Source organism: Phyllosticta citribraziliensis (assembly GCF_038025025.1).
Source record: "Phyllosticta citribraziliensis strain CPC 17464 chromosome Unknown J3D65scaffold_6, whole genome shotgun sequence".
In the NCBI taxonomy this organism is placed as follows: domain Eukaryota; kingdom Fungi; phylum Ascomycota; class Dothideomycetes; order Botryosphaeriales; family Phyllostictaceae; genus Phyllosticta; species Phyllosticta citribraziliensis.
In genome coordinates, this window is record NW_027117343.1 from 52,695 (window position 1) to 77,574 (window position 24,880).

The window sequence follows — 24,880 nt, forward strand, 5'->3', positions numbered from 1 at the left end:
TTCCATTCCACACGCTTCTGTTCCATGAACCAGCCCTTTGGCGGACGACAACGGCAATGAGGACTAGCCTTGTTTTCAGAAGCCTCTTTGTTTCTCCTCCATCTCCGCCTGGGTTTCTTTTCCTCTCACCATGTGCAGGGCGTGGTGTGCAAACGCCGTCCGGGTTCTTTTGCCGCCACTTTTCGTTTCATCCACTGCTTGCTCGATGACTTTGAGGACGTGGGGATGAGGGCTGCGCCGCGATGATTATTGATGGATGCTGCACTTGACACAACGTGTTAGCTGGCCGTCATGCCCCGGATGACACAAAAACAGGAGTTTGAAGTATCTGGCCAAACAATGAGGGTGGGGAGGAGAAGGCGCAGCGGCAAGGACGAACTGAACAGACTGATCTACCCCGACCAAGGACTCAGGCTCACTCGACTCACTCCTGCCCAGTGTCGTGCAGTCCGTATACACGCGAAGGTCGTGACAAATATGCCTTCTGCCTGTGTGTGTGCGACGCCTCTTTCGTCAGCCGGCGCTTTGCTCCCGCGGGAGGGACGCTTGCAACGAGAGGATTTGAGAATGGAATCAAGAGATACGGAAGGGGACAAAAGTGCTAGGGACAAGAAGTTGTGGGGTTGGTTGGGGTTGGACGAACCTCCGGCGACGCGTCGACACAACTGGGCCTCTGGACGACAATGCGGTGTTTTCCGCAACGAACCAGCCCTTCCCGTGGAGCAGACCCATCGTACACCATCCTCATGGCTAGGCCGTCCTGCTGGATCGCGACAACCCCGCCCAGCATGGCTCCACCGACTAGCGTTCTGCCGGAGAGCCGGGAGCCGGTCCATCAGCAATACACATCGTGCTCCGATATGTCCGAATCCCCAAAAGTGGCTCCCGCATCGGAAAGGCACACCTGCTTGTTGTAGTTGTCCGAGTCACAGCCCCTCGATAGCCGCCATACGGTGTGCTCGGTGAGACAGGTGCACACCTTGACGGGCGGGTTGCCCATGAACTTGGGAGCGGTCCTGACAGTCACTGGCGTCATTCCGTCCCTGCCAACGCAGAAGTCGAGAGCCTTCTGGTGGACGAGGCTGGCGAACGCGTTGCATCGATCCGCACAAGACTCGGCGGTGCCGATACCGACCACGAGGGTGCACTCTGCCTGCATCTGGTTGCAGCCCTTTGCGGCGTGCGCGTTGCGCACTGAAGCCAGAAAGAGCATGAAAATGCAGAGTAGGCGATTCATTTTCGGCATCTTTGGTGGTGATTGACGGGCGTTGGCAAAGATGTGATGAGGATGAGCGTGGTCTTGAGGATGCAAAGTAGAAGATGGAGGCACTGCCTTTTCTGTCCACATCTGGTATGTTCCGCCGTAGTTTTGTACCCTGCCTGTTTCTGCTGACCTGATGAAGCTCTGCCTGTCCATCCGCCGAACTCTGTTCGCCCCATCCTTTACATGATCACTGAACTATGTTGGGTATGCTGCTGGCCTTACCGCTACATTTTCTTGATAAACTAGGTTTAATGAAAGCGGAAAATTGACACTGAACACTAAGTCCTCCGAGGAAACGAAAAGCCATAGTGGAATCTGAGGAAGCTCAGTTGACTGAGGGCGTGCAGTGGTCCGGCGGCGCTTATCACATCACTTTTACGGTTACGAGACGGCTACCCTGGGCCATGAGAAAACGGCAAAAGCTTCAATTATCCTCTGCAAGGACAGGTAGACTCACCGTTTGTTTCGGATTCAGCTGAAATTCAAAGTCATCTCTTTTTCCACATGGCAGGCTATGAGGCATCTCACGGGGACTGAATTCCTACGCGCCAAGTTGCTTGTTAGGTACTTGTACCTGAGTCTCCTTTTCAAACTGCTCGACCAAACCGACCGTCTCTCCCCACATACGCGAGCCTCTCGTTTCAACCATTTTCAGTCCATCGTTTTCCACGCGCAATGCAGCTCCTCATAGCATTGCTGGCGCTCCTCACCCTCGCGCCCATCGCCTCCGCCGCAGACTGCAAGCACGTGCGAGTGCAATGCCTGCGCGCCATCATCACGACAGAAGACTGTGACGACGCCTGCAACGACTTCCACGAGCAGATCAACGACTGGGAATACGACCACACTGCCGACCCGTGCGGCGGCAACCTGTCCCCCGCCGTCGTGCTATCCAAAGACGTGACGTGCCCCTGCACCGGCATCAGGCTGTGTGCGTGTTCGGGGTCCCGCGTGGCTTTCAAGGTGCGCAAGGCAGTTGGAGGCGCGGACTGCAGCAACGATGCCTATGCCAGCCGCAATTGTCCTGCCAACTCGGATATGGCGAACGGCGCAGTTGTCGACGATGATACGGACTGTTGATGGAAAGGCGGTCTCATTACTTTCTCCAAGCTCGTACGCCACACGCCTACCGGACTTGATCGCCAGAGTGGTTAGCAAGATGGTTAAAAGGGCGGGCACAAGCTGTGTGCGAATGCGAATGCGAATGGAACCGCCAAGGGAAGCTGTGGCAGATTTCTTCAGTCAAGCAATGCAACTCCGGCAGCACTGCACGGCTACAACTCCAAGTTATTGCGTGCACATTTGGTGTTGGGCGTCTGGCTATGACAGACCAAATAGATGTTGAGCAGATGGGCCGTCGACCAATCAGAACCAGAGTTTTACGACCCGCCGCGCACTTCTCGCTTTCGCATTCGGTCGAGCGGCGTACAACCTTATTGATTTACCAATACCAAGTCTTGTCCATGGCTGCAAAGCTTCCTTATAGTCGCACACGTTGATCTCCGATTCTTTACTTTTCTCGGCATCTTGACCCTGAATTCTTGGTTTCTGGGATGGACTTTCCTCTTTGGGCGGTCGTTTGGTTACGCCTTCCGATGCTTGCGTTGCCCAGCGGTACCGCTCACCTTGTTGGTAGCTGCGCGGCTCTAGCTCAAGAGGTCGGCCACGATAAGGGGATGAGAGTTTTGGTAAACGTAGCCGCTTTTGATTTGAGTGTCTGCCAGGGGCGGCGAATATGTTCACCTTTTGCTAACTGTTAGTCTGTCTAAGACGCAGGAACCAAACCTAATCCGCACTTTTCATTCTGGCGCTTCTTCATGCCGTGTAAGGTGGCTATTCTAACGGACGAGCGGCTCTTCCCAGTCGGCACTTTGGTATCAGCCGGCATTTCTCATCAACGCCGGGATCAATTAAACAAGAAACAAGCCTTGCATCGAGAAAGCTTGTCCTCCTTTACACCATTTATCAAATTCGTCCGATGGCCTCAGCGCTTTTTGTCCGTCCCCAGCCGTGTCCCCCCCCCCCCCCCCCCCCCCCCTTATTTTCGATGCTCGAACGTCGTCTTCATTGCCCCGCCGTAGTTCACTTTTCCTATGTGTTGTGGCTTTTCTGTGCTGTGACTTTCTGCACGGCATGAATCATTTGAATGATTAACCGCGGTCCACGTTGGAAATTACGGGTCGCTGATTGAACATGCTTGGGGAAACAGAGTAAGTCGGAAAGAGGAATTGATTTTGGTTTGCACGTCCGCCAGGGGCTGACTTCCTGGCATCCGGGTGATACTATTTACTCCGGAGGTTTCCATGCTCCAATCTACTTCCATGACACCACATATGATATTGCGAGAAATCCAGCAAACCTTTTGACGTAGACGAGCCAGAGGGAACCGGCGAGACTCAGGCCTGCGGTTCAGGCTGAGATGTCTGTCCTTGAGGAGCTGATCGATTCGCGAGCCAGATCATCGGTATTGGATAATCATGGCTGAGAGGCTATGGATTTACTGGTTGCGGACGGCTCGATCCGTCGCATTTGGATTCGTATTGTTGGGTGGAAAACTGACGCAGCCACTCCCTCATCCGAACTGCTCCCAGTCGGGCTCCTCCAAGGCCTTTGGTTGACCGGCCGAGTGGTCAGTGGCCATCATCTCCAGCACTTCCCTCTCCGAAGCCTCCACCACCTCCACATCGTCAAAGTGCTCCGGGTGCTCGAGAGCGCTAGCGCCCTCGCCCCCCTCTTCTTCTTCGCCGCCCGCACCTCCGCTCTGGACCTGGACCTGGCCCGGGTCCTGGTTCTCCTCCTCCTGGCCGTTGTTGACCTGGCCATCACCCGGGGCGTCCTCCATCTCGACGTCTCCATCCTGGTTCTCCTCCCCCTGGTTCTGGCCCCCCTTGCACGACTTCCTCATGTGGCGCTGCAAGGTGTAGTAGTCGTCGGACGACATGGAGCAGCCGCCGCACTGGTACACCTTGCCCTCAGGGTGTGCCGCTCGGTGGTGCTCGATCAGGCGCGGATGGCTGGAGAACTGCTGCTGACAGATGCGGCAACGCTTCGGGTGCTCGTGGTTGGTAGCGTTGCTAGCTTCAGCAATTGTCAGCAAGTTTCTCGAGATCAAGGATGGACTGTAGACTCACCCATTGCTGAGGTTGTAGAGCTTTTTAGATTTGATTCGGTGAAAAGGGAAAAGAGACAGAGGTTCCAACGGGCTGCGCTTCCAGTGTCAGTAAATGTTGTTGTGTGAGGAGGCAGTGCATATCCGTTACCTTGAGCGTGTGGATGGCGAGACTGAGGGCTCAAATCCGTGATCTGATCTCAACGGTGCTTCGAAGATCACTCTCAAGAGCTTGTCCGAAAGTCGAACCGGTGCTCAAGCTCAAGATGGTGAGGTTGGTGTTGTGATCCGGCTGAGCAGAGGTTGAGGAATCAGTGGTGTTGAGAGGGAGAGGAAGATGCGTCAAAGAATCGAGGCGTTGGCTCAAGGTAGTCGAGGAAAAGAATTTTGAAGTCACAATATTTATCTGGCGCCAGAGTGCGTTGGCGTGCCGGAGGCTTGAAGTCCTGAGGAAGGTGCGGCATCATGGGTACCGCCTGCTCCAGCGCCTGCGGCCACAAAATAAACCGTCTGGTGTTGACCATGCTCAGGAATTGCAGATGCTGTGTAAATAGAAAGAGGGAAAATTGGTGGCCGTATACAGATGAAAGAGTTCTGTTCGAAAAGTCACGATCTTGATTTGTTGTCATTTTTGGTGTTGCACGCCTTGCCAAAGTCTGGCCTCTTAACCACTTCGCGCAATGGCAAGAAGCTCTTTTGAACGAGCACCCAAGTATGGCCGAGTGCCAACGAGAGAGCTCGAGTACTTTGCAATGCTTGAAACGAATGCTTGCGCCTCTGCCTAATTGTCCTTCAGAGCCTCACGAAGCCCGTCTGTGTCAAGCTTCTTCCCGCTGCTGTAGTAGACTGCCTTCTCATGGATTCGCTTGCGGTAATTCATGTCTAAGACGACGTAAGACCAATGAGCATGGCAGCCGTGCATCAAGTTATCAACCTCCTGACTGCCATTTTCAACGCTACTATTTTTTTACCACTACTCTATGCCCTGGCCTCAACACGGACCTTTGCCTGCATTACACATTAACAACTTCCATACCCTCTGTCACGCAGGTGTGGATCGCTGCTCACCTTCTACTCCCGCGGCTCACTACCCATGAACCAAGTGGTGGCCTCAGTAGTGGAGGCACTCTCCTCAGCATCTTCAGGGTGGACCCAAATGCAGCCAGCGTCGATGTAGGCACAATCGGTACAGGCACCGCCAAACATGATGCCATCATCCTCGCAGTCCGTCCTGCGGGTCACCTTCTTGCAAAACATGAAAATGCCACCATCCTTCGACGAGCAGGCCTTGCAGGGCTTCATCACCACTCCATATTCTCTAAGTCTTCTACTGGCAGGCCGATATTCGGGCAGCAAGGCGCGTGGGGGTCGGTCATCAGCTCGAGCAGCTCCGCAGCGTAGCTGGGGTCGTCGAACTCGGGAGCCTCCTCCACCTGCTCCTCCACTTCATCCTCCTGCTGACTCGCTTCTTCTTCGCCAGCAGAAGCCTCAGCCTCGGCCTCCACCTCTTGAGCAGCTTCCTCCCCCTCATATACCTCATCCTCCTGGTCCTCCTCCTCCTGGTCCTCCTCGTCTCCATCCCCGCTGGCGTCATGCTCCTCCTGCTCGTCTTCCACAGACGCCTCCGTTCTTCCTTGGCAGGTCCTCTGATGCCTAACCAAGCTGCTCGCATGAGTCATGGCTGATCCGCAGTGCTGACACCTGTGGACCCGATCACTTCCATGTTCGGCGCGGAAGTGTCGTTGGAGGCTTCTTTGTGTTTGAAGGTCCTCGCCACAGATTCTGCACGTGTGGCGCCAGTGCCGGGTGCTGGTGTCAGTCGAGTTTGAGGGAGGACGGACTGCTTCGGACGCGCTGCTGGAGCCGGACGGCGAGTGTGAGGGAGGATGGACTGCTTCGGGCGCGCTGCCGGAGTCGGACGTCGAGTTTGAGGGGAGGGCAGCTTCGGAGCCGCTGCTGGAGTCCTCTTCGCCCATGTCCTCGGATTCGTCGTGGTCCTCATCGGTATTTACGTCCTCCACTTCGACCTCGCTGCTTGGGTCGTCCTCGCTACTCCGGGCGTCCTCGCTGGCCTGGGCGTCCTTGCTGCTCTCCTCCCCCTGAGTTCCCGCTGCCGGCGGAGCGCGATTTGCCGGACAGTTCTGGCGCTGGTGTCTCCGGAGGGTGCTGAATCGGCCAAAATCCGCGCCACAGGCCGCACATCGGAACGGCTGGTTTCCCGCGTGGTTGGCTTCGAAGTGCGTGATGAGGTCTGCACGCCGCGTGAAGTCCAGCCCGCAGATGCGGCAGCGGTTGGGGTGCTGAATGTCCGTCGTGTTGGAGGCTGCAAAGGCGGATTAGTACGTGATCTGGGAAAAGGGGCATGCGGAGACTTACCCATTGTGCAGCAGTTGGATGACTGTTGAGATGGGAGAAGGGGGTATATTGGAGAGAGTCGATACGAGGCCAACGAAGCCTTTATACAAGTCGCTGCAAGGTAATGATATCAGCAATCTGCCAGGACGCACGCTTGGGCGGAAAGGTGGGCGGGAAGGTAAACTTACAGAGTATGAACCAAAGCCTCTGAGGCAATTGAAAGTGTCCAGATGGTATACTTCGAGCTCAGGGGGCGCGGGCGGGCGAGCGGGCGGGCGAGCGAGCGAGCGAGCTATACTCGGACGTGGTGGGCAATGGTTTTGAGGCGAGGATGAAGGCGAGTGTCGATGGTGTGAGTGCAGTGTGCTGGAAGCCGTAGCAAAGCAGTACCTGAGGATTAATGATGGAAACAAAGAGACAATGAGGAAGAAATCTTCAAAGTTTTGTTGTGTGCGGAGGTTCCTGTGTGTCGGAGGTGTGAAGTGTCGAGGCAGGTAGGCGTCGTTGCAGGCGCAAGCACCAGAAGCGAGAGCACCGGAACCGAGTTCAACCACCACCGTAAGCGAAGGTAGACGACTTCCCAAACTGGACGAATGTCTCTTCACTCACTCTGAGAATCTCAGAAATGAAAGAATCAACTCGCCATCTGTCTTTGCCTGCCATTCTTTCCCGTGAAGCTCGGGCATTGTCCTTCTTTACATACTGCTCCCTACACTTCGACCACAGTCGTCAACCTCCCTCGTCAACGACCATGGCTTGAAGTCTTCTTCTGCCAGAGTTGCCCTCCACATGCGTCTTCAAGACCTGACTTTGTAACATCGTTCCTCGTCTTCGCCGCGTAAAGAGTGGACAAAAGGCTGTGGAACGACCACGTCTTGTCGCATTCGAAGGCTCGTCTTTTAGAATGCCGAAGCGTTTTGGCCGTACATGGACTAATTTTTACGGAGCAAGCGTATGGTTTGAAGGTCCAAAGCTTCATCGAATGTCAAAGACAGTCTTCCGCGCCACCGGAAGACTTCTGAAAGAAATACAAGCGTGGAGCGCAAGTTGTTAGAAACGGCTAGGAGCAACGACAATAATTTGGCTATCTACTGGGCAATGTGAAGAGGTCCAGGAATCATTCGAAGTGCCTGTCACTACCTGCTGCGCGGAAGTTTCAGGGAAAGCAAACTTCAAGCAAATGGAATCTTCCACTGCATTCCACCTCCGAGGCTCAAGACCGAAACAAAAGGAAGTCTTTGATGAGTGTACAACTAGGGGTCTTCATAGCCCTGTGTCTTTGGTCAGCTTGGCCAAATTGATTTGCAGTGATGCAAAGTAGAAGGAGAAGAAGATCAAACTGACCTGACCGGAATCCGCCCTACTCGTTGTCAGAACTCGACTCCGACTCGTCGTCGTCACTGTTGGCTTGCTCGTAGTCGGCAGAAGCGTTCTGCTCCACCTGCTGCGAGTCAAAGCCTACGAGAGACTCATCGTCAGCTTCGGACTCCTCTTCGTCCGAGTCCTCCTGCTGGCCCTCCTCCTCCCAGTCCATCTCATCGACATCTTCGTCCTCCGAGCTGGACTCCTCGGCTTCCTCAGCCTTCAACTCCTCCTGCGCCCGGACCAGCCTGGTCGCCAGCCTGTTCATCTGGGTCATAATTTTGCTGACCTCCGCCCGAAGCTTCCTCTTCCGCGCTTTCTTCTCGGCGCGCGCCTGCTCCGCCATCATCGCCTCCTCCTCCTCCTCGAGCCTCCTGATCTCCGCCTCCTCCACCAGCCTCTGTGCCTCGTCCTCCGCACGCCAGCGGGCCTCCTCCGCAGTGGTCGTCGCCCCTCTGGTTCGACAGCCCTCCCGCAAGTGGCGAAGCAGCTCCCTGTGGTGCATCGTGGAGCACCCCTCGCACTCAGGGCAGACGTAGGCTTTGTCGTGCGGGTGGGAAGCCTCGAAGTGTGCCTTGAGATCTTTGTGTTTGGTGCATTGGAGGCTGCACAGGCGGCAGAGCATCGGGTTCTCGAGGTCCGTGACGTTGGACATGGTGCGTTGGAAGTGGGTTGAGGTGAGGTTGGAGGAAAGTCTGGTTCTCGTCAGTATCAGCCTTTTGCGGAGAGGAACTTCAAGTCTTACGAGTTCGAAGCTGCTCCGGTGAGAGCAGAAGCTGGATAGCCGGTATATACTGGGATCTCCGTCGTTTGACGAGGATATACGTTCCAGAGATGGAGCTATACGTGAGGAGGGAAAGCCGTCGCGTGTGGGAACCGTTGGATTGGCTGGTTCTGCAAGATGAATTAGAGAGCGAGGGGGCAAAAGAGATGCAAAAAGCTCAAGTACCTTCGTTTGAAAGAGTTTTGAAGGGCTGATTGCAAGATAGCGGTGCGACGCGGCGATGTGGGCGGGAGCTCTCAGCGTGGGAGGATGGTGTTTTGGCAGTGTGCAACGGCAGCTGCGACAACTTGAGAGAAGCTTTTGAGAGAGAATGCTTTCGGTAAGGAAAAAGACGAAGTTTTGAACGAAGTTGTCTGTGAGGTCGCCGAAAAGTGTGGTGTGTTGAGGTGTTGAAGTGTCGAGGTGGGCGGCGTTGAGTCGTTGGAGGGTCGACGAGCGCCGGCGGCAACACTTGAAATTTGCCAGGTCAATTTTAACACCACGAGTGTCAAAATTGCTGCAAGTCAGCGGCACCAGACAGCCTTTGGATTTCCTGGTCGAGACAGGCAGGACGAAATTGGACGCGAGCTTGGAGTTGAACTGTCTGGTACCCGTCCGCAGGCGCTCATCTGCACCTTCGACTTCCTTCGCTTTGAGGCGGCGGTCTGTCGCCAGTCTTGATCTATTCAGGTTTGATTTGGGTCTTTCTTGCAAAGAGGCATGTAAAAAAGAAGAACAAGAAAGAGATTGAAGCAAAGGACAAATTCGAGCACATCCATGTTGCTCTCGAGCCCAGGGGCTAACCAATTCCCTACATGGCTGGATATCCAAGCAATGCTGGAAGTCAGCGTCCCCCAAACCACTAGATCTGCTATCTAGTCGCTTTGGATACCCTCTTTCGTACCATCTTTCCCCTGCCCTTGATTTCCAGCCCGTCAAGGTACCTCTCCTGCTCACCAACCATGAGGATACTACTCCCCATCACCGTCACTGTCATCTTCTTGATACTCCCCGCCGTACTGCTCCAGCATGTCCTGGTCTTCCTCCATTTCCTGATCCTCCTCGACACCGCCCTGCAGCTGCTCTTCAATCTCGACCAGTCTGGTAGCCTGCTCATGGAGCTGGATCCTCAGCTGTCGAGCCTCTGCCTCCAGTGCCTGCTTCCTTCCACCACCGCTGATGCCTCCCTGCTCAGCCGTAGCCACCTCATGAGCTGTCGATTTCATCGCGGCAGTGGGCTGGGCTTCGTGTTGCTGAGGGCTGAACGCCTTTTCGATCGCTGATTCGACCACGCCACCCAGATCTTCCTTCAACGAATGGACCAGCTGCTGCTTGACCTCCTGCAACATGAGGTCGGTGAGGAGGAATTCTCTCTGGAGCTCTTCTGACGGCGGAGGTGTTGGTGACAACGGCGGCTGGCTCGGAAGAGCACGAACATTCGTCGGCTGCGCGAGTGGCGTCAGTGAGCGTGGTCCAGCCTGGTTTTGCGTCGTCGATGCGCTTCCCACTTGCTCCGTATGCGCAGCTTCACCATCACCAGTGCGGCCATCCTCCAAGCCTCCATCCTCTTGCGACTGAGTGTTATCTCCACCGCAGTTGTATTGAACGTGCTCCAAGAATTTCTTGACTGTGCTCCTGCCGTGTCCACATCCACCGCATTTGAACAGCCAAAGTTCGGGTCTATGCTGGTCGAAGAAATGGTATCCGAGGTCCTTCTCATGAGCCGCCAAGTAGCCGCACATCCTGCAAGTGGTGCGCCAGAATGCCGACTGCATGTTGGTGACTGCATCGGACGGATTGTTGTTGGACTCCGCGGCGAGCTTGAGCTGCGCGATCTCCTGCGCAGCGTTGGGCCTGCTGCAAGGTCCTTTCATGTGCCTCTTGAGATGGTCGAAATTGTTCGTCATCGCCGAGTAGCATACAGGACAGCGGTAGGGTTTGGTGTCGGGGTGTTCTTCCTTGCAATGGACGACCAGCTTCGTGTGGTAGAAATACTCGACGCCGCAAATGCGGCAGCAGGTCGGGTTGGCCAGGTCGGTTGAGGCTTCAGCTTCTCTCTGTCAGTGGATTGCGCTGGGCATTGAGCGGATGGGGTCTTACCCATGACGAAACGGGAAGCTTGACGTGTGGATAGCTGGTGTTGTGCGAGAGTGAAGGAGTGAGAGGTTGTGCCTTGAACGTGGCCGCGTTTGGTCGCGTGGAGGATGACCTGAAGCGCAAGTGAGTGGAGAGTAGTTTGAGGCGTTGGGGAGCTGACTGAAGTGGGTTCGGAGAGGGAGAGAAAAGTGCCTTGAGGTTGAGCTAATGCAGATAGCTCGCAGTGCTGGCGAAGCAATCTGGAGCGCGACAAAGTGGCGAGGAGGTTGAAGCGTCCGAAGCTCAATCGATGTAGGCGCAGAGGAAGGGAAGAGGCAGAGGGGCGACGAGGTCAAAGCGAGGTCACAGAGACGGCGACGCAAAAAATGACAACAAAATAATATGTGGCGCGACGTCGCCGAGTGACTCGGCGTTGGCAGACCTCGATTAAAATGCGCAAAGAGTTAAAGCGGGAAAAGGTTGAGCACGCGGAAAAGGAGGTGACTGTTTGAATTTTGAGAGAGGTGCAAAGGAAACAAATGATTAAAAGGCAAAGTTTTGGGGACGTGTCTACATGGACGGGCGCCAGAGTGTTTGTTTGAAAGCTGGAAAAGGCAGGTGCGCTCGCCGGCGCCCAAAACATCAATCTGATCAATTTGGTAAAGGAAAACCCATTCGCCACTGAATCCCATCCATCGCACCATGTCGAGAGGTCGAAGTACTATCCGACTCCCCATCCCACCCGATTCAAGCTGACCCAACCAAGTGCTTCATCAGCAATTCGACAAAAGGAGAACCGCCCACCGCACAAAACCCAATCGCGGCCGGAGGTGACTGTCTTCCGACTCTCTCGTGCTCCCAACCCCGAACAAAACAAGCAAAAAACTCCTCAAACTCCTCAAATCTTCATCGAAAGACCCGATCCAGTGAAAAACTCCTCAAAAAGCCAGACCATTGAGCAAGAGACCCGACCTGGCCATGAAACCCTCAGAAAATGTGACCCCCGGATCAAGTCGAGACCCTCGTGGTGGTAGCGAATGCCTGAGCCTACTGCCCCAACTCTTTCTTGGCGGCGTGCCTGCGATCACCCAAGGCGTCGAGCTCTTCGTTCAAATCGTCGTACCGGCGGTCAATCTCATCGTGGTGAGCAACCATGGCACGGTACTCATCCTCCGTCGCCGGACCACCCTCCGCCACCGTACCACCCAGCCTTTCTTTGATCGCCTCTTTCTGTCGCCACAGTGCCTTCGCCCGGTCGTCCACGCTCTCCATCTCTTCCTCCAGGCTCTCCACCTCTGCCATCAGCTCCTCGAACTCCTCCTGGGTCTTCTGCGCGAGCCTGCGCTTCTCCCTCTCCGCCCGCCTGTCTCTCCTCCTGGAGGCCTCCTGCTCATCGCGAATCCTCTGCAGCTGTTGAGGGCTGCGTTCATGGTCGTGTCTGCAGGACCGCCAGTAGTGGCGACGAAGGCTGCTGAGATGGTTTGTCCACATGTCGTTGCAGCCAGGGCACATGTAGTGCGTGATGCCGTCGTGGTCGTCAGCCATGTGGGCGTTGAATTCCCTTCTGGACCCATTGTTCCTCCCGCAGATACGGCAGACACAAGACCTGACCATGTCGCTGGGAGGATCTGGTTGTTTCACAGTCAGTACGGACTTACTGACGTCCAGGAGTAGAAACATACGATTATCGCGGTAGACCGGGGTGGAGGGAGCCATGTTAAGAGATGATCTGGGGTATGATCTGAGAGATTCGAAGCCGATTGATGTATGATCAGGGGTCTCGAAGCCGATTGACGTATGATCTAGGAAATCCGAAGCCGAGAGCACCAAATGTGAGGCCCGACGTTCTCAGGGATCGATTGTTTGGAGAAAGAAGCAGGATGACAGAGCTTGGGTGCAGTTGTGAGGCCGTCAGGAAGATTGAAGCTTGTCAAGAAGAGGAGTGTGGATGAGGAGGAAGACAGCTCCAGAGCAGCAGGACCAGCAGCCTTTATACCCCTCAGCAGCCTAACGGTCCACCGCCGGGTCAGGCGCCGCAACACCAAAAGAGTCATAGACAGCCAGCTGGCATGATGGTGCCATTTCGCGGCCTTCTTAGCACCAGCTCCCCAACACAGGAAGGAATACTGAGTAGGCTTTCACATCGACGAACGAAATAGGAGCAGACGAGCTGGGCATTTAGGGTGACGAGCATATGACGGCGTGAAGAAGTCTGAATATGTGGCGCATATGACGGCGCGAAAGGAGAGTGTCGGCGTTGTCGACGAATTGTTTTGTGCTGCCAGAATTGAAAACGGCGCAAATCGTACGAGCAGTGTTCAAAAAGTACGCCGGAAGAAAGGAGGTTCAAGAAAAGAAGTGAAGTAAAACCCCTCAACACCGTTTTTGATTGATGACTGACTGAATGACTGATATCTATCTTCCACGCTATCCGACCCCTAAACAAACCAAGAACTCCTCGAGCTGCTAGACCTCCAGGCCAGAAACCCTCATCTGCTAACGCATAACTAGTCCGCTCCAGGCGATCAGCGATCTGTTCTTCTCCACCGCCCTGCTTAACCTCCGGCTGGCCGCATTGGTCCTGCTGCTAAACTTGTGGGCGCTCATCGTGCTGCGGCTCCACCTCCTGCTCCACTCCAGGCTGGTCGCACTGTTGCTGCTGCTCGACTTGCGGGTGCTCATTGTGCTGCGGCTCCATGTCCTGCTCAACATCCGCCTGGATGATCTGGTACTGCTGCGGGAATTGAAGGTACTGATCGCGCTGTTGCGCGTCGACGTGCTGCGGCTGGTTCTGCGGCTGCATACGCTGCTCAATCTCCATCTCGGTGTACTGCTGCGGCTGCTGGTACTGCGTGTACTGCAAGTGCTGATAGTACGGCTGTGGCTCTTGCAATCCCAACGGCTGCTGCGAGAGGTATTGGTCGACATGCTGCGACTGGTACTGTGGCTCCACGTGCTGCTCGACTTCCAGCGGAATGTATCGGTGCTGCTGCGGGAGGAACTCCGGGTACATATCGTACGGACTTTGCTGCGAGAGGGACTCGTAGGCGTGCTGCGACTCGTACTGCGGCTCCACGGCGTCCTCGTACTGGACATGCGGAAACTGAAACTGCTGGGCCCGGAACATATCCGTAAGCTCGTGCTGCGCGGGTTGATGGGACTGCCGAAGAGGCGGGAGCGGCTGCTGGAGCGGGAACTGCGGGAACTGCGGCGGTGGATGGTGGTGCTGGTGCTGGTGCTGGTGCGGAGACTGCTGGAGTGGCTGCTGGCCCGAATTGAACGCTGCGATCTCCCGATCCTGATCCCGAATCAGCCTGGCACCCAGGCCCTCGCGCTCGCGCTCGCCGTTGGCCCTATTCTCATTCTCGACCTGCGGTGCCCTCTTCATGACCTCCTCCTTCTTCTTCCTCCCACCCCTCCCCTTATCCCTCTTCCTCTCCGCATCGACCTTCTTCTGCTGCTCCTCATCCCTCGGATGGCCCTTGGCGCGCCAGTGGTGCCGGCTGAGCGTGCTCCACTCGTCGGTGCTCATGCCGCAGCCCGGCCACGGACACTTGAAGACCTTGTGCGGCGGGTGGCGCGCGGCGAAGTGGGCGCGGAGCGAGTTTTGCGTTGCGCCGTCCATGTGGTGGTCGTGGCAGAGGCGGCAGCGCTTTGGGTCGCGCATGTCGGTTGGGCGGTCGGGCGGGTCGGGCGGGTCTGGTGGGTGGTCAGATTGGAATGGTTGTTGCGGGGGTTCTGAAGGGAGGGGGAGGACGCACTCATGGTGGCGAGCTGAGGTGAGTTGAGATGGTGGCAGCGGCAAACGGTAGATGGAGAGGTTGGACGTTGAGGTTGAGGTTTCTGCTGGTCTCGCGGTCAGGTCAGTCAGTCAGTTGACTAGGGGCGAACAGAGCGAGAGCGGAGAGCAGCATACACGAAGAGAACCGGCGCCCGGGTGGAAGCAGTGAGGACGTGTGATGGAAAGAAAGCAAGAATCAGGAGGAAAGAGTTGGAGCAAAGAAATACCCTTCGACGCCGTGGGCCGTGACTTTGAGCCTGGCCTCGGCGACGAGGGGCGCGTGGTGTTGACGCCGGCGAGAACATGTCGCTACAGGGGACGACGGGATCTCTGGGGGACGCTTTGCGCGAAATTGAAGAGATGGGTGATGAGAAGACTTCATGAGAAAAAATGATGATGCAGTCATTGCGAAGTGTATTCGGGTACTAAGTGTAGTCAGGGGTTATCAGAAGTGCATTCAGGGGTAATATCATCAATCCAGAAAAGAGAAAAAAGGCAGAGAGCAAACGAACAAGCATTGAGAAGGTCTTCACAAGAAGAAACAACCAGTCAGTTAGTGCTCAGCACACTCAGGGCTTATCAAAAGTGCATTCAGGGGTAATCCATCCCACACAGAGGACAAGAGAAAAAAAGCCAATAGCCTCCACACAAGCATCTCCAGACAAAGCCAAAGAGAAAAGATATAAAAAGGCAAAGATTTGATTTGATTTGATTTGATAGCAGAACCACCACAGCACCACCTCAACGAAAGTCAACAACCAACCCAGCCCAACCTACTGCCGCAGCCTCTTCCCAAACTGATTCTGCATCTGCCTCTGATCCTGCCTCTTCCGCAACTCGCGCATGATAACGTCGTTGTCCAAATCATACAGCGTCTTCTGCGACTGCGCCTGCGCCGACGGCTGCTCGCGCTGCTCGCGCGCCCGCGCCCGCGCCGAGGCCGCCTGCGACTTGATGTAGTTGGACAGCTGCTGCAGGTTCTGGTGCAGGGGGGGCGGCGGGGGCGGGGCTGCGCTGGGAGGAGGTGGCAGACGCGAGCGCGACGTCTGCGGCTTCTTCTTGAAGATGCGCGTGTCGCGCGTGTTGGGCGTGTGGCGCGTACTGCGCGATGCGGGCGTGAAGGCGGAGGTGGGGCGGGGGCGGCGCGCTGCCGACGTGTAGGCGGAGGACTGGTTGAGGGTGAGGTTGTCGAAGGGGACGCCGGAGACGTCGTCGTTGTTGGCGTTCTTCTTGTCGTTCTTGTTGGTGGTGGTGCTGTTTCCCGCGACGCCCGACTCCGTCTTCAGCTTGTTCCAGTAGCTCGCCGACCCGCCGCCGATGCGCTGCCACGCGCGCGCCGCGTTGGCCATCTGGATGCGCGCGTCCTCGCGGCTGCGCTGCGACACGTTGGCCATGGCACTGCCGCCTCCACCACCACCACCTGCACCACCGCTGCCGCCGCTGTACCAGATGTTTGCGTTGCGGATCGTCTTGTCGGGAGCGAGCAGGGGGCGCGGCTGGCGCGGCGCGGGCGTTGGCGGGACGGGCTGCTGCTGCGGTTGCGCGTCTGGCCTCGACGAGGGCATCTTCTCGAGCGCCGTGCCCACGTCGTCGTAGAGCTCGAAATACGGGTCGTGGTCGACGAGCAGCTTCGCCGCGCCTTGGTCCTCGTTGTGCTTCCAGAGGATCTCCTGGAAGCGCGCGCGCAGGTCGGCGCGCTCGAAGGGGTCGAGCACGGCTTCGATGGCGTCGAAGAGCTCGATGACGCTGCTCCGGGGGATGGTGTCGATGCCGTCGGCCATCTTGCTGGGTCGTCTTGTTGGAAGAAGAGAAGAGAAAACGGCGGAAAGGGAGTCTGAAAGGCGGAAGAGGGGGGACGCGGATGGCAGTGTGCGGATTCAGTCACTTGCAACGAGGAAGCTGACCGATCGTCGCGACCCGAAGAGAAGCGCAGAATCCTGTCGATTAAATACTCAGCGGAGACAAGAGCGCCGCAAACGTCTGCCCTGCCAGTCACCTGTGGTCTGTCAATCGTGCTGCTTTCTGCCTCGGGACAACGGTCACAAACCTCGAGCGCAATTGGACAAAGAGACAACGCGAGCGCCACATTTGCCCGACTGAGCTTTGCTCTTCCTGAAGCGGCCGCTCACAATAGCAGCGATGTTCGGAGAGGTAGATCGGCCTTGTTGTCGACTTTGGATCCGCGGGATGAGCAGTCGGTCCGCGTTGGCCTGGCAGTTGGACTTGGCTGAGCTGAACGTCGTCTTGGGTGGGTGGAGGGAGCGTCGCGGCCGACAAAGTGAACGACAAAGACCAGTGACGCGGGCAACTCGTCTGCAGCAACAATGCGGCAAAGCGCGACACACCCCAAGCAACCATTGCCGGTGGGGATGAGAATGCAGCAGCAGCTTGCCAAGTGCAGCTTGGTCTTCGCAACCTGCTGGCCCAGGTCGTCGGAGGAGTCCTAAACGATGCCTTGAACCTCTCCGTTTCCCAAGCCAGCTTGCGCTTGACTGTCCACACCTCTATCAGCGCTGATATCCAGCTTCCAGCTGATTGCGATTGCTGTTCCAGGCAGCGGAGCCGACTCGACGGTGAGAAACGACGCGGTCGACAAAATGCAGGCAAGACAAAGCTTGACGACGCGAGCAACCCATCCGCAGCAACAATGCAACAAAGCGCAACGTGCAACACGCAACACGCAACCAAACAAGCAGCGGGGAAGCGTCGAATACGAGGAGGAAATAGGTAGATGACGGAGTGAGAGAGCCAAAATGAAACAGTCAGTAAGAGAGAGAGAGAGAGAGGAAGACAAGTAGACGGACAAACAGAGAGAGGGGGATGGGGGAAATCCATTTCATTTGCAACTTGACCAACTACTTCCTCTCACATAGCTAGCGACGACAGTCTGTCTACCGTAGTATGCCAGTGTCGTGATTCCACCACCAGCAAGGAAGCACACACGCACCTCTCTATCTACCCATCGCCTTGGACCATCGCATCCCACAGCGAAACAATCAGTGTCTTGTGCCAGACCACCACTATCCATCCATCCACCTGCTGCCAGCGACTTCTCTCCACCCACTCATTCCCCGCGCATCCACTCAGCCAGCCAGACCAGCCAGCGCCATGGTGTAAAGAAACGGGGGACGAGCGACCGAGCGAACAAAGAGCCATACCCACACCCACGACAACAACGACAAAGCGAGCGAGCGACGAAAACGTCAACCCGCCCTTGTCCGCACCACACAACCAGCGACAACAACACAAAACTCAAGAAAAACAGCAAGGAAAAAAGTTTCATGGCAATTTGACTACTCGAGTGAGCGTAAAAGAGAGAGAGAGTGAGAGTGTCTGTTCGGTTTGATTCATCTCGTTCCAGCTAAGGTCGATGACAACGACAAAGAGCGGCAGAAAAAGCAAAAGCAAAAGCAACAACGGCAACAACAAAAAGTAACCCAAGGAAGAAAAAAACCAAGGAAAAGGTCTGTGGTCATTCTAGTGGTAATAGTAGAGGTAGCGAGTAGTAATTTTGATCGCAAACGAAACAAGGAAAAAGCGCCCAAGGAAAAGCGCCAAAGGTCGTGGTCGGTCGGTTCAAAGACGGTGTGGTGTGTTGGACATTTGTTTTGCGTCTCGGGTGACGAGGAAGCGCAGTGCCGTTTCTTTTTTTACGTGCATCTGCATTTTTCTCGTCGCCCCGATCGACAAGGAAAAGGAAAAAGGCGTAGTAGTGCAGAGTTTTCGTGTCGCCAGAGGCAGACTTGGGAATGAAGGGCTAGCGAGCGAAGGGGCCCGCAGAAAAAGGAAGAAGCAAAAGCAGAGCAGCAGATGCGCAAGGTTCGAGTCAAGTCGACGGAAGGGGTATCATGCTCGCAAAAGTATTGTTTGGTGGTGTACTTCGGTCGGTCGGTCGGTCGGGTGGTGGTTGAATGTCGTTGTCGTAGTCTAAGATGTCGATGGTGAAAGCGGCGAGGCATCGGGTTTTATATGAGGACGACCCATGGCGTCGCGAGTGACAGTATGAGGAGGATGATGAGAGCCAGCTGATAGAACGACGGCAGCTGATGGTGGTCTGAGTGGTTGATGTTGACAGCCCCGAGAATGGCGTATGCGGCGAAGCTTGGTGACGTGATGATAGCGGATAGGAGCCCGGGTGAAAGTGGTAAGGCTGCTCGGAAAATGAGCGCAATAGTGGCGAGCGTGATCCATGCGGCAATGGCGCCAGTAAGAAGAGTCCAAAATGCTGTGTTCACGATGTCTCGATGAGCTTGTAGCGACTGGTGAGGAGGAAATGTAGATGGTTCGGTCTCATAGTCGGGGGGAAGGTCGAGCAAAGATGGGCCGCCCATGGTGAAGTCTTGTTTAAGGATGGTGACCGGGGCGGTGTTGCTCTAGTTTTATAGAGCGAGCCTTCCTTTTTGGGATGGTGAACCATGGAAGCTACGAGCCAAAAGTTGCAACGATGGAAGGCTCAACTTGACGCCCAGAAGCAGTGGTGCAGGCAGTACCGCTACTCCAAGCATGTTCAAGGTAGGTAGGGAGAGTCTCGTCACGTGCCGGCATCAGCATCGCTTGAGAAGTTTCCAGTCCTGCCACGCGTCAGTCATTGGGGCCGGCTTGTCCGTGTCGATGTTCAATGTACCAGTGGATTGGATTGCGGATTACGGATTCTGATGGTAAGGTCGATGGATGGAGGAGAGGAGGTCGAGGTAAAAAGAGCTCACCCTCAAGCAAGAGCAAGAGTAAAAGATGGAGATCGCCGCCAGACGGTGCGACCCCAAGAAGAAGAAAAGGTGCAACAGCAGCAACACCCCAAGCAGCGCAGCAACGCCGCCGCCAGATATGCCAGCCAAAGCCAGATGACAACGCCGTCTGTCGAGAGAAGATTCGGTGAGGGGGGGCCAGGAAACAATCCCAAGAATACTCTCTCCCAAATAAAGGAGAAAACCCCCTCCCCCAGTCTTCACAAAAACACAAAATCAAAAAGCTCCGTAATGAAACCCGGGTATCTGGCTCTCTGCTCTGACAATGTCGATAGATGATGATGAGGGGGATGGATGAAAAGGACGCAGCCCAGCTCCGGGTTTCAATAATTGTGGCCGGAGAGGGTGGTGTTGTGGTGGTGGTGCTGCCGCAGCAGTCTATCCACGTGTGGCCGGCCGGGGGCAGGGACAGCCCGAGTCGTCTCAGTCGCCTCCTGTTCTTCTGCTCCACATTCCCCCGCGTGGCCACACAAATCATCTTCCATCTCGTCTGGCGCGAATGCCCTTTACCAGGTCTCGCCAACTTCGCTCAGCTCCCTCTCACGCGCCGCAGAGCCCGGCGGAGCAATGGACCGAGGGCCATGTGCGCCGACGCTCGATCTCCGCGAGACTCTGCTCGGCCGTCTGGGCAGCGCCGTTGGAGTGGGGATGCCGCTGCCGCCATTTGGCGTCGGGATGCCCGAGCCTGGACCCATGCTACGGGTAAAGTCTGGCTTGCGGCTCACGGGCGTCGAGAAGCCAAAGTCGCGAGGCTTGGGCACGGGCGGCGTCGGCGTCTCTTCCTCAAAGTTGCGACGAGGAGGCGTGGGCTTGACGGTGTTGGCACGGCTGCGGCCCGTCGGACGTTGGTAGTTGGGTCCAAGGCTGCTGCTAAAGTTGGTGGTGTTGGCGTGAGACAAAGACGGCGTGGGCGTGTGGTTGCGACCCTGGCTGCTGCCCGGGCGCTGGGCACCGGTAGTGTTACTCCTAGAAAACGGCCCGAGAGAAGCAGAAAAGAAGCTGTCTGCGGCTCCACGGCTCGGCGGGCGGCCGCTCATGTTTCCAGCAGTCTTGGGGCGGACGCCGGTGGTGTTGCTGCGGGTTGGTGGAAGTGCCGTGCTACGGCTGGGAGGCCGTCTGAAGGAAACGCTCTGGCCGCTCACGTTGCTAACACCACTGCGCTCGCTGGCCTGGCTGGTAGGCCTGCTCATGCCAGTCGTATTCCCAGGGAGCAGACCAGCTGAACTCGGGGCCTTTGCACCGCCTGCAGCGCTGAAGCTGAGCCTGCTCACTCCCGTGTCGCCGCCAGCCGCGGAGCTCGTCGTGCTACCGCTAGTCCGCGTGCGCGCCGCCGAGCGCCCAGTGATGCCCGAGGCACCATTGGAGTGGTTGCTCATGGCACTGCCGCCGCGAGGACTTGCGCGGGGCGGGGTCTGGGTGGGCGCGGGCAGCTTGCTGCGCACGTTGTGGACGCGCGACTCGAGCTTCTGCATCTTGCTGATTAGCCCACGAATCTGGTACAGAGAGCCTGTACGAGGCAAAGCACCGTCGGCGCCACTGCGTTTGGAGTAGTGGCTTGCCGTTGGCCTGCGAGTCGTGGTGCCCGGCGTGGTGCGTCCGCTCGCGGAGCTCCACGGTACGGACGGGGCCCGAGAGTGACGCGAGCGCGCTGCGCCGTAGTCTCTTGCTCGTGGGGTGTTGTCCTGAAGCGTGAGGGGTCGTCTTCTCTGCGACGGTTCGAAGCCCTTGGAGGATCGGTCCTGCAGGTCGGTGAAACGTGGCGAGGGAGGAGTGGTGGCGCTGGAGCGCTTCGACTTGGATGGCGGCGGGGTGGACGTGGTCGGGGAAGACAGCGTCGTGGCAGAAGATGAAGTCTCTGACACGGGCGAACGCGGTCTTACCGAAGCACCAGTGACAAAGGCATGAGTCTTTTGCTCCATGTGCCTTGCCATGGTCTCTTCGGCGGCCCTCAGCTTCTCCTTGATGATGTCGGCTTCGATGGACAGGTCCGACAGCTCGTCGCGTAACCGCTGGTTTTCTATGCGCAGGTCCTCGCGCTCTTGCTCGCCGACCTTGATTTCCTCCTCGAGCATGACGCTGCGCTCAATGGCAACGTTGTACTTTCCCTCGAGGTCTTCGAGCGATGACGTCTGGTTGCGGGCCTGGCGCTCAAAGTCGTCGTTGGCGACCTCGATGTCGCGCAGCTTGAGCGTCATGGCGCGGTTCTGCTCTCTCAGCGTCGTGATTTCTCTTTGCAGGGCATTCTGGGCTCCATTGGCTTCTGTCTTGGCCTGTTTGCATTTGGCCTGACACGACGAGGGTTAGCTCCGGTCCGCGACAGAGAGGCGACGGCGACCCCTGGCGATCCCCCGATGGATGCGAGCAGCGACGCGGGGGGTCGGGGGACAGAGGCGAGGGCAACTCACCTTCCACTCGTCGACTTCAAAGCCTCGCTCCTCGAGTCTCTCCTTGAGCTGGCGTTCGCGCTTCTCGCTCTGCTCAATGTCCCTCTCGAGCTCCGACTCGACCTCGCGGCTGCACTGCTGAAAGTCTTGCAGCTCGGCTTCCAGGCTTTCGTACTGGGACTTGTAGTATGCGATTTGCTCTTCGAGGGTTCCGTTGGCCAGGCCCGGCGAGGCCAGCGGTGCATCGGTCGCGGATGCCATGGTAGGCGGGTGTGCGGTTGGTGGGTCGGCTCGTGAATGTCGGGGCGGTCGTCAGTTCAGTCGTTGCCGTGGTCGTGGTCGTGATGGGGGCGGCGTCGTCCAGGCGGGGGTCGTGGCGGTGGTGGTGGTTGTGGTGGTGTTGTTGTTGTGGGTGGGTCGCGGTCGACAGTGTGGTGGTGGTGGTGGTGTTGGTGCCTTTGGTTCAGTTCAGATGCGCAGTCCCGAGCGGTGAAGTGCGCCTAGGGCGTTTCACGAAGCAGGGTCTGGCGGGGGAGAAATTCGAGTCGTCTACTGGGGCATCCGGTCGCAGGCCATGTCCTCGGGCGGACGAGAGGGCGTGGTGGGAGGGGTTTGGCGAGTGTTGTTGTGTGGGCGGAGGGCGAGTGTTGACGAGAGACGAAGCGGGCTGGAGTGGGATACCTACTTGCTTGGTGGACCACCTGCAGTGGTGACCAGTGACCTCGTGCAGCATTCATTGCCGGTTGCTACGGACCGTGCCCCCAGCCCCAAATCCCTGTGACGTGCATCGAATCCATGGCGCGACGTCAACACCACTGCCATTTTGTTTTTACGGATATACACACTCTCTCAGCACTCTGTTGTCTTCGCTCGTCGCCCTCCATCCGTACCTGACTGACGTGGCAGCGGCTCCGGATTGCCATTGCAGTGTGGAATAATGGAATAGCGGTCACTGCTCTCCACCGCCGCTCCACCGCTACATCCCCAGCCCGCCCATCATCGGCGCCATGTCGAGAAAAATCAGTCGCTCTGCTCAAATTCGCCGACGACAGCTCGCAAAATATCCATAATTAATTAACGCTCCTTGCCGCCATCGCCATCGCCATCGCCATTCCCATCCCCATCCCCCTTTCCCACCTGCAACTGCTGCAGCGCCTCCTTTCCCGACTCCACCGCGTCCCCCACCAGCTCCTTGACCTCGCCCGCCGCCTCCTCCGCATTCTGGCGCAGCTCTCCCGCCGTCGCTGGGAACCGCCGCAGCGCCTTGAGCAGCACGTAGTACAGCTGGATCACGCCGACGTGGATGTGCTCCTTCATCAGCATCGTCAGCCCGTGGGTGAAGAAGCCCTTGAGCACCTCGCCCGACAGTCCCCGGTACAACCCCGCCGGCCCCTCGCGCCGCGCTATCGCGACAATGGCCCCGACAATCGTCGCCCGAGCGTCTCTCTTGTCGTGTTTCTGACCCCCTTCTTCCCCATGTCCTCCTGCTTGCGCCCGCGTCTTCGCCACCGACACGGGATACGTGATTGTGCTGGCCACGGCCTTGCTCGCCGCCGCCATGAGAAACGTCAGCCGCGCTCCCGGGCTCTTGCGCTTCTCCCGCGCCACCAGCAGCCGCAGCAGCGAGCCCTGCAGCAGAAACGTCAGGGCCGGATTGACCGTGAGAATCAGACTGGCGCTGTAGCCCGCCCAGAACCCCGTCCAGCCCTTCTCGCGCCAAATTTGTGCCGCGATGGCTCGCGCCGAAGGGCCCTTTGCCATACCGTCCCCTGGCTTTCCATTACCCCCGTTGCTGATGCTGTCGTTGTGCCTCTGCCGCGCCGCCACCATGGCCGCCGTCTGCTTGCGCGTGACGACGTTCTGCACCGGCGTCGTGCACAGCTTGGCCGCGGCGCCCGCCAGCATGCCAACCCCAATCTCCTCGAGCACCGGCAGGCTCCTGTTGCGCGCCAGCCCCAGCATGCCCTGCCGCGCGTGCCGCAGCATGTTGTACGCCAGGAAGAACAGGAACGAGTCGAGCACGCTCTTGACCAGCGAGTCGCCCACGCCGCTGTAAAAGGCCGCCACGCCGCCCTCGCGCCCGTACATCTTGCGCACCGCGTCTGCTATGTCGGCGTATGAGTCGTCGTCCTGCTCTCTTGTCTTGCCGCCGTCCTGCCCCGCCGACCGCGACTGCACCTGCAACCGTGTGATGACGACATCGAGCGGGTATATCAGCAGGTTCGCAATTGCTGAGCCGATGGCGCCGGACGTGGCGTGGCCGAGAGCAGGCAGCGCGGGGCCCAGCGGCGCGCGCGACGGTCGCGTCTCCTCTTGGACAATGTGGTAGAGCTCGAAGGCATCCTGTTGAGCGCGGTGTGAGCTGATGAACAATGTGTGCTTAGAGGGTGGAGAGGTAAACACCAGCTGCTCCGTATAGAACCAGGCATTCTCGTCGTCGTTGTCAGCCATCTTGTCAGTCGACGCCCCTTCACCTTCGCCTTATCCTCTACTTTTTTCCTCTTCTCCTTGTTCGCCCTTTGCTTCCTCGAGCTCGCCTTCAGCTCATGCGGCGGCGACTCGTACGCGAGATCTCTCAGTCAAACGGTAGGTAGGTACAGTCCGTATCCCCAGATTTCCTTTGGCAGGTAGGCCGGTAAGTTGCCTCAGATAGTAGACGTCAAACTCGGCATCCAGATGTCCGAACGAACACGAAGACCAAGTGCTGTTCCGGTCCGGCTACGGTTAGCTAGTCCGCTCGGGTCCAGCTGTGCGATGGCAAGCTCAGGTTGTTTGCGGGCTAGCTCAGACAAGTTTTGGCATGTGATAGAAGAACGTTGGGGTCGGATAACGATGCGAGTTGACTGACGACATGGTGTGCGCCCACCAGCCCAGGTTCCCCCCGCCGTGCGGAGTGCCCGTCGACCGTGCGTGCAGTCCGGGGTGTGTGGCTGGCGACGTCATTAGGTATTGGTGGCTTCCTTGTTGGCCCGCGCCCTTCAACACCGTGCAATGAAGGAACTGACACAAGCGATTAAAATGTGCTTTGTTCGCACGTTGTT

At 57.3% G+C, this 24,880-nt stretch overlaps 9 protein-coding genes across 9 annotated transcripts; 2 read left to right on the top strand and 7 right to left on the bottom strand.

Annotated features, from left to right (window-relative positions):
• Positions 1–9: 9 nt before the first annotated feature.
• J3D65DRAFT_353209 (uncharacterized protein) lies at positions 10–1,462 on the top strand. Its single transcript, XM_066795565.1, has 2 exons — positions 10–1,351; positions 1,404–1,462. Exon 1 carries the CDS (start codon positions 292–294, stop codon positions 964–966), a length of 675 nt encoding a protein of 224 aa, XP_066654911.1. The 5' UTR covers positions 10–291; the 3' UTR covers positions 967–1,351; positions 1,404–1,462.
• A 477-nt stretch (positions 1,463–1,939) lies between these two features.
• J3D65DRAFT_602823 (uncharacterized protein) lies at positions 1,940–2,344 on the top strand (the record flags this gene model as incomplete). Its single annotated transcript, XM_066798155.1, has 1 exon — positions 1,940–2,344. The coding sequence occupies one exon, from the start codon at positions 1,940–1,942 to the stop codon at positions 2,342–2,344; it is 405 nt and encodes a 134-aa protein (XP_066654912.1).
• Positions 2,345–3,836: 1,492 nt separating this feature from the next.
• On the bottom strand, positions 3,837–10,760 carry J3D65DRAFT_676843 (uncharacterized protein; the record flags this gene model as incomplete). The annotated part of the gene is made up of 8 exons (XM_066803622.1): positions 3,837–4,338; positions 4,396–4,472; positions 5,705–6,696; positions 6,750–6,771; positions 6,824–6,842; positions 8,093–8,785; positions 8,836–8,866; positions 9,839–10,760. 8 exons carry the CDS (start codon positions 10,758–10,760, stop codon positions 3,837–3,839), a joined length of 3,258 nt encoding a protein of 1,085 aa, XP_066654913.1.
• A 2,756-nt stretch (positions 10,761–13,516) lies between these two features.
• Positions 13,517–14,596, bottom strand: J3D65DRAFT_602829 (uncharacterized protein; the record flags this gene model as incomplete). The annotated part of the gene is made up of 1 exon (XM_066798156.1): positions 13,517–14,596. The coding sequence occupies one exon, from the start codon at positions 14,594–14,596 to the stop codon at positions 13,517–13,519; it is 1,080 nt and encodes a 359-aa protein (XP_066654914.1).
• An 887-nt stretch (positions 14,597–15,483) lies between these two features.
• Positions 15,484–16,491, bottom strand: J3D65DRAFT_602830 (uncharacterized protein; the record flags this gene model as incomplete). Its single annotated transcript, XM_066798157.1, has 1 exon — positions 15,484–16,491. One exon carries the CDS (start codon positions 16,489–16,491, stop codon positions 15,484–15,486), a length of 1,008 nt encoding a protein of 335 aa, XP_066654915.1.
• A 105-nt stretch (positions 16,492–16,596) lies between these two features.
• Positions 16,597–17,659, bottom strand: J3D65DRAFT_353332 (uncharacterized protein). Its single transcript, XM_066795566.1, has 2 exons — positions 16,758–17,659; positions 16,597–16,706 (listed from the first exon to the last, which is right to left on the bottom strand). The coding sequence occupies exons 1-2, from the start codon at positions 17,543–17,545 to the stop codon at positions 16,703–16,705; spliced, it is 792 nt and encodes a 263-aa protein (XP_066654916.1). The 5' UTR covers positions 17,546–17,659; the 3' UTR covers positions 16,597–16,702.
• Positions 17,660–18,675: 1,016 nt separating this feature from the next.
• Positions 18,676–19,041, bottom strand: J3D65DRAFT_667498 (uncharacterized protein; the record flags this gene model as incomplete). The annotated part of the gene is made up of 1 exon (XM_066803021.1): positions 18,676–19,041. The coding sequence occupies one exon, from the start codon at positions 19,039–19,041 to the stop codon at positions 18,676–18,678; it is 366 nt and encodes a 121-aa protein (XP_066654917.1).
• Positions 19,042–19,961: 920 nt separating this feature from the next.
• J3D65DRAFT_553821 (nuclear distribution protein nude) lies at positions 19,962–22,100 on the bottom strand (the record flags this gene model as incomplete). The annotated part of the gene is made up of 3 exons (XM_066797150.1): positions 19,962–20,164; positions 20,381–21,740; positions 21,861–22,100. 3 exons carry the CDS (start codon positions 22,098–22,100, stop codon positions 19,962–19,964), a joined length of 1,803 nt encoding a protein of 600 aa, XP_066654918.1.
• Positions 22,101–22,302: 202 nt separating this feature from the next.
• Positions 22,303–24,290, bottom strand: J3D65DRAFT_645742 (peroxisomal adenine nucleotide transporter 1; the record flags this gene model as incomplete). Its single annotated transcript, XM_066802229.1, has 4 exons — positions 22,303–22,339; positions 22,683–22,729; positions 22,977–24,201; positions 24,262–24,290. The coding sequence occupies 4 exons, from the start codon at positions 24,288–24,290 to the stop codon at positions 22,303–22,305; spliced, it is 1,338 nt and encodes a 445-aa protein (XP_066654919.1).
• Between the last annotated feature and the right edge of the window lie 590 nt (positions 24,291–24,880).